The 12,947-nt window shown below is 37.5% G+C and overlaps 2 protein-coding genes across 2 annotated transcripts in view; both read left to right on the forward strand.

Moving 5' to 3' along the window:
• The window catches only part of GOLM1 (golgi membrane protein 1), a 217,097-nt gene that overhangs the window by 74,418 nt on the left and 129,732 nt on the right, over positions 1–12,947 (forward strand). The window lies entirely within an intron of this gene.
• Positions 6,747–12,947, forward strand: part of AGTPBP1 (ATP/GTP binding carboxypeptidase 1) — a 52,053-nt gene continuing 45,852 nt past the window's right edge. Inside the window, exons 1-2 of the mRNA XM_086629030.1 lie at positions 6,747–6,778; positions 12,707–12,837. Coding sequence (XP_086485156.1) covers positions 6,747–6,778; positions 12,707–12,837 — 163 coding nt within the window. The remainder of the gene's footprint in view (positions 6,779–12,706; positions 12,838–12,947) is intronic.

Below are 12,947 nucleotides of genomic sequence, written 5' to 3' on the forward strand. Positions count from 1 at the left end.
AGAGTAAATTTACTTAGGTAACTAGTCTGTTCCTGCCAACAAGATACTTCTATGTTTAAAAATGTAAACAACAAGTAGTATTTTGGAATTAAGGTTGCCGAGAGTGCAAAGAATGCCGTAGTCTTTCTATATGGTTCTATTTAAAAAGACTTTTTCAGTGTCTTGAATATTTCAACCTATGAACAGCTTCTGAGACTTTGGAGTGTGTGAAATGATACACTATCAAAGGCCAGTTTGCTTCTGATTTAACCTGTACTGGAACTGGAGGAACCTACATGTACTTTTGTGAGAGGTAGAAGTGTCTTTTGGAAGCATACCCCAGAATGCAGTCACTTGATCTAGTGGAGAGTTTTGATTTAGCCTTTTTTCTGCCTTGCACTTATGAGATTTTAAATCACTATGTGTTTTCTCAGTTCGTACCTAGGGTTTCTTTATTTACTTTTTAATTCATTATTTTTTGGCATAATTCTGTCCTCTGAACTTTTGTATTCCTTCCTTTTTCACATACTAGTTTTGTTTGTTCTTTTTAATACTGTAGTATTTACAAAGATTTTGCTCAGCTACTTGCTTCCACTATCTGATAAATAAGTTCATGGTTACTTTTTTAACCTTTCAAATCAATAACTCCATAATGAGCATAAGTGAAGTCTGACCTCTGGCTTTGAAAATACTTTGGGATACTCCTAGCTTTGGATACAAAGCAAAACATGGAAATACATATAGATGAACAATCTTACAGGTTTTGCAGACTTCCACAATAAAACTGAAGCTTTGTTTTATCTCTTCGTAATATGATTTGATATGTGGTTTTCACAACTCAATTAGATAATAAAATATCTTCTTTTAACATATAGTGAACAGACTCGAAAAATAGGCCTTTCTTTCTATATAAAGAATATTAGTTAAGAAAATGACTTTCTGGAAAATAAACCACAGAAAATAGAATATATTGCAAGCAGAATAGATTTAATAGTATCAATAAACTGTGCATATTCATACTTGTTTTTGATTTTTTTTCTAGTTTCCTTTGATGAAAAGAACTGTCATCTTTGGAATGTAGTTACAGAGTACTTTGCAGGAAGATCCTAGTATTAACCAAGGTAAATTTCAGAGGTCTCTGGCTTTTTAAAGGAGTTTATTCTCTGTTGTTATTGTTTGTTTGTTTTTTCTCATGTAGGTGGTTGTGTGGATGGTTTCTTTGATGGTTTGTTTGTTTGGTGGTGTGTTTTTTTTGTTGGTTGTTTTTTTTTTTTTCTGGGGGAGGATAGCAGTTTAAAATACCAAGATACTTTACATTCTTTAGTTACGCTTACCCTTCCAAGACAGACATGTTCCATGTTGAAGTATTTTGGTCAACTGAAGCATGTGAATTCTCTTTATGTAAACTCAGACAGATTATCTTTGTTTTCCCTGAGAGAGTTCTAATAGCAGGAGTTTAGCATGAAAACTTTTTTTTTTTTTCAGCCTCCATGATCACAAGAGGAGGTCTTTCTCTGTCCTGGTCTGTATATGTTGCTTCTGACCACGTCTGTGTTTGTGGCAGAGTTATTTTTCTCTGTCTGACTAGTACTGCACCTGTGCTTGCCGTTAGCTTGCTGGATACTGATAGGTTTGTCTTCTATGATGGTCGTTTAAAAACATACTTTTTGGGGCAATTTTCTGGTGCAAGAAAATGGACTTGATGGCAAGACAGTTTGGTACAATTCCAGATATAGATACATGTTTTAAGTGTATATATAAAAAACTTCCCATTTCAGTGAAAAACAAAAAAAGGTAAAGAAGAAAAAAAAAAAGCAACCGTGAAAGCGGAGCTTCTGTTGGTTAAAATGAAAGTTTTGAGCCTCAGATGTGAGGTTACTGCATGTTAACATAAGAGAATTTCTTTCAGATGTGGTATTATCAAAATGACGATGAGAGTGATCAGCACTGACATATTGTCATGGTGACTATGCAATTTTTCTGATTATGATCTGAGGGCTGGAGCACCTCTCCTATGAGGACAAGCTGAGAGAGTTGGGGTTGTTCAGCCTGGAGAAGAGAAGGCTCCCGGGAGACCTTCTAGCAGCCTTACAGTACCTAAAGGGGGCCCTACAGGAAAGCTGGAGAGGGATTTTTCACAAGGACGTGTAGTGATAGGACAAAAAGTGATGGCTTTAAACTGAAAGAGGGGAGATTTAGGTTTGATCTAAGGAAGAAATTCTGCACTCTGAGGGTGGTGAGACACTGGAAGAGGTTGCCCAGAAAAGCTGTGGATGCCCCGTCCCTGGCAGTGTTCAAGGCCAGATTAGATAAGGCTTTGAGCAACCTGGTGTAGTGGAAGGTGTCCCTGACCATGGCAGGGAAAATGGAACCAGATGATTTTTAAGATCCCTTCCAACTCAAACCATTCCATGATTATAAGTTAGAGTAAGGATTGAACTTTGGTTTTGTGTCTGCCTTCTTTACTGTCCATGAGTAATTAATGAGAGATAAAAGGGAAAACAATTTACAGTGAATACACTTAAGTGTGGGTTCTGGTGCAGTTGAGCCATGCATTACTGTACTGAGTTTAGCTTGATTTCTTCAGTTTTATTTAAAGATGACTTTTTTGTATTAGCTAGATGATGGAGAGCAAGTTTGATGATTATCTGGTATTCTGTGTTATGACGTTCTTGATATTTGCATAAAATGGAAAAGGATTCCTATAAAAAACAAAGGAATTGGGACAGGCACTGGCCTGATTTTAGTGAAGGAGATTGTACTGGTTTTGCTGGGATAGAATCATAGAATCATTTTTCTGTTCAGGAAAGCTACATTTCTGAAGTAAGCTGCATTTTTAAGAAGAATGCAGCACTTGAGTCCATGAGAACAAAGTTGATAAGACACTTTGTTCTAGTTTATAGCCAGCCATGGTGTGCAGGTATCCATAGTCATCAAGGGCTTCTCAACTTGTTTTTGCTAACAACCCAGAGGTACAAGAACCTGGAGGGAGTGTGGCCAGGGTGATTGACTCCTAAACTGACAAAAGAGTGTTCCATATCATGTAACGTCATGCTCACTATGAACGGAAAAGTTTGCTGGGAATGGCCTCTTTCTCAATGGTTGCTATCCCTGGAGGATCTCGCCCATCGTTCTACTCCCAAAGCCTTCTTTCTCTCTTCTGCGATTGCGGCTTCCAGCTTTTCCTGCTCTAGGATTGCTAGCTGGGAATGGGCTGGACATTGGTCAAGGAGTCGTGAGCAATTGCACAGTACATGACTTCTCTGTATATGTTATTATTATTACCATTTTTATTTTCCATTATATTTTATTTTATTTCAATTATTAAATAGTTCTTATCTCAACCCACAGATCTTCCTTCCTTTTCCCAATTCCCCTTCTCGAGTGGGGATGGGTTGTTGGGTAATGGAACAGCTGGCTACTGTTTAGCCCCAGATACAGGCTAAACACAGACAGGAATTTTTATTTGTTTGCTGATTTTTGGAATTAGATGGCATTTTAGGCTTTTCTTCCCCCAGAGCAGCAGATGTAGAATCAAAGAGTAAATGGATACCTAAAATACACTGCTTTCTGGAAGAATCAGGAGCCAGTTTGACTGTGCATCAGATATGGATAGGAGAGATCAAGAAGGAAAGAGGGCTTTGTCTGGTGTCTCTAGTGAAGAGTTTGGGCAAGAAACATCATGGGTATTGGATGTGTGATCTTCAGGGGTTGCAGTAAGGGAGGAAACCTCAAACCTGGCAGTCGGCAAAGGAAACCCCAAATCTAGAAGTTTCTTCATCCATATGAAAAGAACTACGACTGAAGCTGTTTATAAAAGAGGATAGCAACATCTGGATTCTGTGACCCTGGTCATAATCCCTTTATGTTTTCTCACAGAAGCTCTGAGGTCCAGTTACCTGTACTCTCAGAAAGGTTTTGGTATCGAGCATTAAGAGCTCGATATATCATGTCAGAATTACTAATTCCCCTTTCACCCCCGTGCAGATCGCTGCCTAACTTGTGCCAGTAAAATTTCCTCTGAACCCTGTTACAATGTCTGACCAGACCTATTGCTGGTTTGGAGACGCTGAGCATCTTGATGTTCTTCCAAGGCATTTAAATCAACTTAGTAGTCAGGAAGATGGTATCCTTACGAGTCCTCTGTGGTCTAACAGGCACTCCCGGGAATGCCTAATAGACACGCCTGAATGTGAGGTCTGAACAAAATGGTGACAAGTTTGTTTCTTTAGCCACTGTTTCAAGCGAAAGAAAATCACTCTGTCATAGTGCTCACCATTTTGTGCAGTAGCTTTGTGGTTAGAGCATTTATCCAAGAGGTAGGAGTCTGGGTATCATGTTATTCTCTTACATTTCAGCACAGGCCAACACTTACATGGAAGGTAAATATTGGGGAGGTATCCTCTGCCCTTTTGCATGAGCTTTGCTAGTGAGTGGCAAAGTTTCATAGGGCTGAAAAGATGGATCAGCAGAGAAGGTGAGTCAGTAGGTCAGTGACAATTCACCTAGGAGGGAAGCAAATGCATTTCTGTTTTTCTGAGGAGAAAAGAAATGGTGAAAACTTATATATAACTGTCTGCAGCCCTTTTAATTTATCTTAGTGTTGGTAGCATTATTACAGTGAGTGCAGCTTTCTGATTTGAAAATTCACCTTCCTGGAAAAATTCCCTGTGAAGAAGCTGCCTGTTTCACCTGTGCAGGTGGGAGGAGGGAGGGGATAATGTTCCCCAGACAATGTGAAAGGGCAGAGTGAGATTGCACAGAATCCAGCATATATCAATTTGAATTTTAACTAGTTGACACCTCTCTGTTCCCCTCCAACTTGAGGCTTTTTCTTTTTTAATTGTTGTTGGTCTTTTAAGTGCAGAAAAACTGATGTTAATTTACTCTCTGCTCTGCTGCCACTGGAAGGCAAGTAGCATTAAATGTGTTTAAAAAGCGTGTTTGAATTGAGACTCATGCACCTCCTGCCTTTACCTTTCTATCAATCCTTTATTCAAAATAAGCATAATATTAAAAGTTTTTTAAATAGTTTGGAGGTGGCGTTTTGCATCGCCTAGTAAAATGTTAAAGAGATTTTGTTTCTTTAGTATGCATAAATATTCCACCACAACTCTGGATTGCTGATATATGCATTTCTATCTCTTTTTCTCCCTGCTTCTTTGCACTTTTTTTTTTTTTTTTGCAGAGGTTCTTGTGCTTCTTCTTGTCTGCTTGTCTTTTTCCCTTGACCTCAAGCGTTTGAACATTAGTGCTTACTGAAATACTTTGTGCTGAATTTATGGCAAAACAAATTAAGACCTTGCAGTTCAAGATAGTTCAAGTCTCTAGCTGGCTCCACTTGTACAGCAGTTCAGTGCACTATAATATGTAGACACTGTTGGCACTGGCAGACTGTTCATCATCTGTCTGACAGCGGGGTCAACTCTGCAAGCAAAACGGCACTTGGCTACTTGAATTGAAGAATGTAATATTTTCCCCTCAGTAAGACCTACAACCGGGTTTCAATAATCCAGACCTTACAATTTGTGAAATTGTCTGCATTGTGGTGGACGCAGCTATTCTCTTGTAACTATTTATTTTCTTTAAAGGAAGTCAAGATAGTTTACACTTGAAGGGTACTTGGACAAATCTAGGACACCTGTTAACTTGAGTCAAGCTGAAATTCTTGTGGAAAGCTGAGCATTTCTTCCTGGCTGCTGGGAGAAGAGTTTGCTTTCAGGTAAGTCTGGAAATAAGCTTGGTTCGTACTTGATCTGCTTTAGGCTTTTAGCAATTGCAGATTGGAATTTACCAGTAATAAAAACCTGATTATTTTATGTACCGAACAATAGCATTTTTGAGAAGTCCTACACAATTCTCTTTGGGGGTCTGCATGTGTGTGTTTGACTGAATTTCTTGCCTGCATTTCCCAAGAGAACAAGTGCTTTATCTTCATTCTCACCTCACATGTCTTTGAACATCTTTTTTTTTCTTTACTCTGTCTTTTACCTTTAAACTAACCACTGTGCCCTCTGAGGACACTGGATGTTTTTTTTCACAGTGGGAGTGTGTGTCATTCATACTAGATCTCAAATGGAAGTTTTGAGGTTCAGTTAATGGTCCTGTAGACTGCAACCTTAATTGCTTGGAGGCACCGTTTGAGGAAGCAGTGTACCCTGAGGACACTATGACCTTAAAAGGATAGGAAAATTGAGTCCTTAGCACGATATGGTTTCTGTCCAAGAAATGTATTCAGGTCTTGCTTAAATAAGAACACCAAACACTCCATGTTTCTCACTGTGCCTCTAGTCCTAGTTATCCTATGGATACATGAAATGACAACAACAAGTATGTTGTGGCACCTCACAACGTTGTCAAGTAAGTTTAAAGAAGTGTATTTACTGGCTTCAGCATAAGCTTTGTTTGATAAAATTCTGTCATGGACATGAAAATATTGTCTGTTAAGAAACTGATATAAGTTTCTCTTTCATTATAATCAGACTCTCTGAGCTTGATAGGACTGCATTATAATGCAGAATCATACTCCATACTTACATTATAATAGAGTATTTTAAAAGCTGGATCAAGTAGATTGAAGAGAGAAAAGCTTGCGACAGTGTGGAGAAATGCAATCGATACAAATTAACTTATTTAACGTTTCTAGTGTAGAGACATCCAATATGCTGGTAGCATTTCATCATTAAAGAACAGAAGATGTTGATAATTTGCAGTTTAATATCTTCCAGATTATCAGAGATGGTGATTTGAAGAATCAGGTTTCCGATATGAACAAAGTAAAAACATCATCTGAAAAAAGGTAAATTTAAAACTACAGTGACACAGCTAGACAAACAAGAGTGAGATTACAGAATATTTCAAGAGTTGAAAAGTTGTGTTTGTTATTTTGATGATAACTTGTTTTAGCAAATATTTGAAAAAGTTATGAGATTATCTATGAAGAACACATGTCTGTTAAGCGTCAGGAAACTATTGAAAGCTTTCAATCTTACTGTTTTCTTAAGCTAGCACAGGTTAAACCACCTTGTTAAATCAAACCATCTAATCAGATTTTTTAAAAAATATTCTAAAGGCAGCAAAATAGGGGAGTTTAACTGCAGTTTCAGTTCTCTGAAATACCGATTATTTTCTAAATGAGTAGGTGTATTTGCATGAAGGACATGCTGTAGTGTGGATTAATTTTATATCTTGGGATGGATTTAAAATTTAAATTTAAATGCTTGCATATAGAATAATCTTTGCTTTTGTTGACCTTAACAGTGGAATGGCTTGATATCAGAGACTGATTGTTCCTGTTTGTGTGAGAGATGGATCAAAAGAAACAGTAAAGAAACTATTATGTTTTCTACTTACGGTATATTAGTTCCTTAGGCGTTATGATAAGCAAAGTCAAGGTCTCTGCTGGCAATGGGTATTCTTGGAAATACTACTAATTATAATACATAAAGTGTACTATTGCAATGAATATTAGATTTTTGCAGAGTGGCTAGTTAAGTGCCATTTATTCTTCTTTAGTTATTGAGTTAAAATGAAAGTTTCCATCCCTGCAATTCAAACCTGTTGTTCCCTAAGTCATGAATAAATTATGATGAATTTATTGTCCAGAGATAGCTGTGAACTAATAATCAGAAGTATCAGCTCTCTAAAGGTTATTTGATAACTGTGGAGGTGGTTGAGAAAAAAAATTGGGAAATGGTTTGCATTGGAATAAAATGAAAACAAACCCGTAGGAAGCCTGCCTACTTTAAAGTAGTTTTTTAAAGGCTCAGTGTAACATGCTGAAACACAGAAGACCTGTTTGCTGTTGGAGAAGAAGACAATCCCTGATACGTTAGTGTGCTGGCCAACTGCAAACAGCAGTTTCAGAGGAAGTAGGTACAGTTGGGAAACTGAAGGCTTCTGATGACTTCCTTCATTTGACTATTCTCTTTTGGAAGGCTTCCTGCAAGATGAATAGCTGAAAACCGTTCTAAGATAACTGAATTTTTACAAGCTGCCATGACAGCCATTGAAGTTTTGTTCTCATCATGAGCAGACACTTAGAAAGGTGTAATGATATGTTTTAGCATTTGCATAGTAAAAGTCGTGTACAGTGAGTAGTGGAGAGTTGTGAATCTAGCACTTCTTCATAATCAGAGTAAGAATGGTGCTTAAACATTTTGGGAGTTGGTGGAACTGGAAAAAACGTCCCTGCAGTGAGGGAACTTTCTCTGAGAAGATGTTCTCTTGTTGAGAGAATTCTCTTTCAAAGTGAACCCCTGAAGTCCTCTGTTCCTCACTGTCTGGGCAGCTGCTTCCTCTATATTTACTCCATACCTACTCATAGCTTTCCTAACCAGCGAAGATTAATAAGCTCTCTGGTTACATAAAGTCACACTGTACACTTTTGCAACAGTTATGATCATAGAATCATAGAATGGTTTGAGTTGGAAGAGACTTTAAAGATCATCTAGTTCCAACCCCCCTGCCATGGCCAGAGACACCTTCCACTAGAGTGGGTTGCTCAAAACCTCATCCAACCTGGCCTTGAATACTGCCAGGGATGGGGCATCCACAGCTTCTCTGGGAAACCTGTTCCAGTGCCTCACCACCCTCTGGGTGAAGCATTTCTTCCTTAGATCTAATCGAAATCTCCCCTCTTTCAGTTTAAGTCCATTGCCCGTTGTCCTATCACTACACGTCCTTGCAAAGTCCCTCTCCAGCTTTCTTGTAGCCCCTTTAGGTACTGGAAGGCTGCTGGAAGGTCTCCCTGGAGCCTTCTCTTCTCTAGGCTAAACAACCCCAACTCTGTCAGCCTTTCATGATGGCATGATGACGGCAAGTTTGTTCATGCCTCCTTTCTGCGAGTAACATGGTGGTGTGAGGGACATTTTGAGCTTTGGTATTTGAACGTGGGATGGAGAAAGGGTTTCCTACCTATGGAGACATCTAGCGTACAGGATCAAATAAGCCTGGTAAACTTCACCTCTGGATGCTTAAAGAAAGTCTAAATCCATCCCAGAATAATAATTATCAGTTGTCTTCAGAACTCATGAGATTTGGGTTAAGTAGTGAAAGACAGAGACGACAAACCTGGTGGTTGTGTCTGTGCTAGTCAGGGAGCAGAAACCGAGTAGCGGTAGATCAGCCACTTTCTCCTCTTTGCATGGGAGAATCCTGGAAGAACTAACCAGATGAGTGAGGCTGCTAGTAGCCAAAGGTTTGAGTTGATCTTGAAAATACTTCTGATTTTTCTTATGTGAGAGAGTAGCAGGTCTCATGAGCAGGAAAGTAGCATTAAAATACCACATGTGTGTTTAAAGATTTACTAAAATAACCATTGCATATGATTGCCATCAGGAGGCTAAGGCAGGTCTTCCATCCAAGTGCTCTAGAGTAGAGCACTGACTGGATACCAGAGCAGTGATAGTTGGTCACTGTCAGAAGGTAATGATGCACAGTTTGTTTCTGGATGTGCTCTTTCTTTCTCTTTCTGGTTACAGTTAATGACTCAAAGTATTTTGAGTTCATTTAATGGTCTGAAAGGGAAGAAAGAGTTTGTGTTAAAGTTGCAGACAACTTGAAGCTGGAAAGACTTGCAAAAATATTGGACGACCAAAAGATTTCAAAATACGTTTGTGAAATGCAGAAAATGTTTAAGAATATTTGATGGAAATATGTGTGAGGTTCCATGCTTAAGGAAGTATACCACTGGAGCAGTACACAGTTGTAGTGATGCGAGCCAGAAATAATAAACTGCAGGGAGAAAAAAATTTCAGATTGTCAGAATGAAGTTTCCTTTTGTTATTGAACTGCCATTTTTGCAGGCTGTTAAGGATGGGTTGGGCGTATGTCTGTCATGAAGAACAGCTGTGATGTTCATCCAACTCTGAAGAGAATAGCTTATCTGGCTTTATGAAGTTTCTTCTGGTGCTCCTTAGTCATGATTTTTATAACTAAAGATAGTAAAGACTCTATATAACCCTCAGAAACTACAGAGTCCTCTCATGAGAAGGCTTTAGAATGGTTGGGGTGAAAAATTTCTCTTTTAATAACCAGAAGGGTTCTTCACATTGTGGGAGACAAGTCTTGTATGAAAGGCTGGCCAGAGTGTTAAGGGTATTCCTGTGAGGTTCTGCCATGTCAGCAGCTTAAGAGGAAATATAGCTCGGACAGGATGCAGTTTTTATTGTGCCATTCTATTTCCTCGGTTTACCTAGCTATTGGATTAAAAACACTGAACTCCATGATGCCTCTCTGTTTTGGAGAGCTGTCTTCTAGATTTGGATCCTGAGTGGTTAGTTGTTCAAAAAGTATGTATTTGTAACAGTATTATAACCAGTATGTATATTAGTGTAGAATATTAATAAATAAGAGTACAGTTCTTGCTTTAAGAAGAAAACTCAGTCGTGGCTAAGAAGAAATTGTGATTTTGATTTATATTTCAGCATAGACTCTGGACTGGTGTTGTTTTCAAGAACATTTTATTGGGTATGCTGAAGATGTGAAGTTTATTTGGCTATATTTCTGTTGGAAGACTTCTTGCAAGACGAATAACCTAAAACTATTCTGAAGATATCTCTTCAATGAGCGCTCATTGCTCTTGATAGAAACTCTGGCCCCAGGAGGCGATTATATCTTTAAATCTTAGGATTTAAATTGTTATACCACCCAGCAAACCTTTTAAAGTTTTTAATAAGCATGGAGAAATTATGTTAGATGCTAACTTTCTGTACACGGTTTATTACTTCCGTGTGCCAGTGTTGCTTGGATTTTGAAGGCTGCAGCAGTCAAAAGTCAGGTTGGCAGTGATGTTTTAATGCCTGTAAATGAGTTTTGTCTTTATGAAAACTTATATTTTCTTTTTTGTTGTTGTTGGTTTGTTTGTTCCTGAGGATCATCTTTGCTTTCTTGGGTTACTTCCAGCTTTCAAACTACATTTATTTCATTGTGACACCAATGATATACCACAATAGAAACTATATATATACACACACACATGCAAATTAAAGCAGCAGTTACACATTGGCTTATATGTGGGTTGGTTGGACACTTGCTTGTTTTGATTGTGCGGCTGGTGAAGATAACATCCTCTCGAATTTGTCTGTTTGTATAGCAGATCAATAGAGCTTGTCGATTTTTTTAAAATCTTGGGTTTATTTTGGAGTATTTAAAGTTCAGTGGATATATGGGAGAGTAGGAATAAACAAAATAAAGCTTATGCAAAGAATAATGACTTAATACTATTCAACCTGGTTTTGGATATGAGAAAGGATTGGAGGGATTATGTTTAACTTGTACAAGAAAAGTAATATTTCAGCAACCAAGACAGATTTATTTTAGATCAAAAAATACTTTTAAATCAAAGTCTGGCAAATGACTGAGAATGCGATACACTTATTTCACAATATAAAATTATTTTTATTTAAGCTCTTTTATTAGTATAACCATTTCTTATTACTGATGTTAACAGCTTTTAAGTATCATCTGTAATCTGAAATTGAGTTTTGTTATGCTTCTTATTTAGATGTCAGTGTGGAAAAGTGAAAGTGGTGGAAACAGTTTCCTCACCAGCTGTATATCAGTTTGCTTTCATGGCAGTACAACCTTTGCCATCAGCTACCTTCTTTCCTTGATTTTAACATTTTTTTCCACATCTAAATTAATTATTTTAGTAGAGTTAACTAAGTGTGAAACCTTTTCATAGATGTAAAATACAAATCAAGGAGTAATAATTCCTCATTGTTATAAACAAAACTGACAGTATTTATAAAGCTGGTGTTATATACTTTAGCTTTATTGCAGGTAGTCAGAAGAGTATGTGTCTAAAATGAATTATTGTTGATTATTGCAGGACTCTAATGTTACAAAAGTGAAAAGTCAAGGTAGTTAATCCTTGGAAACCATAATTTCCTGTAGCTAATTACTTGACTATTATTAAAATGTTAAAGATTTGTCTAAAAATTACTTTTGTGTGGGAATGTGAATCTCAAGATTATTCTGAATAATTGTTATGATCTAAAACTGGAAACCAAATAAAACAATTTTTAGACTGACTCTATTTTGAATACTATAAATATTTAAATTCATTCTTTCTTTGTAATCTGCCTGTCTGTATGAGTGCCTGGTTTGAAATTTTTTCTTATATTAAAGTAGGTTTTCAAGGGTATTTTATGATGTCAGGCCAAAATACCCTTGTGTTCAAAATGAATCCTAACTCTGATGATAGCTTTGGACACCTACCAAAGTTTTTTCTTCAAAATGATGTTCTTTTTATTCAGCTGGTGGGTGCTGGTTTGCTCACTTCATGACTGATAATCTTGTCTTTCACTTCCAAAACACCAGTCTGTAAGACAAACAGTCTTTGCGACTGTTTGTAGCCAGATTTCCCTTGAATGGCAGATTTGACGCAGTATCCTGGCAGTTAACATAAATTATGCTAAACATAAGTTACTCTAATTGACATAGATAAACAACTTTTGTACCTATATCTGAATTTTATTTGCTGCAACCAATTTCCCTGTTCACAGTGGCTCTTGGAGATGCTGTTATATATAATTAGTCTGCTGCAATGCAGGCTTTGCAAAATCTGTACATTTGCCAGAATTAAGGAGAATTTGTTTCTCAATTGAGATAAAATATGAAGGTGAAATAGGCACTGCCCTTACTCCGACTTGGGATTCCTGTTGTTAGTGGTTTTTTCCTCTGATCTAGATGGTAAAATGAATGTAAAAATTCTTTCTTGTAGTGTTTCTACCAGTTCTCGGACTATGTCTCTGCTGTCACAGCTGGAGAAGATCAATTTGGACTCTGTAGTAGGAGAAGCAGACAATGCCAGATATGTTACCGCAAAGATCCTTCATCTGGTTCAGAGTCAAGGTAAGTATCAAAGTTTTGTGGCTTAAGTAGTTTTCCTTTTGAGCCTTCCTTCTTGTATTTCTTCCTTGCTGGACTACTTCTGTGATTTTGTTTTTGTTTGGTGAGCTTGA

This window comes from Tauraco erythrolophus, chromosome Z, assembly GCF_009769465.1.
Source record: "Tauraco erythrolophus isolate bTauEry1 chromosome Z, bTauEry1.pri, whole genome shotgun sequence".
In the NCBI taxonomy this organism is placed as follows: domain Eukaryota; kingdom Metazoa; phylum Chordata; class Aves; order Musophagiformes; family Musophagidae; genus Tauraco; species Tauraco erythrolophus.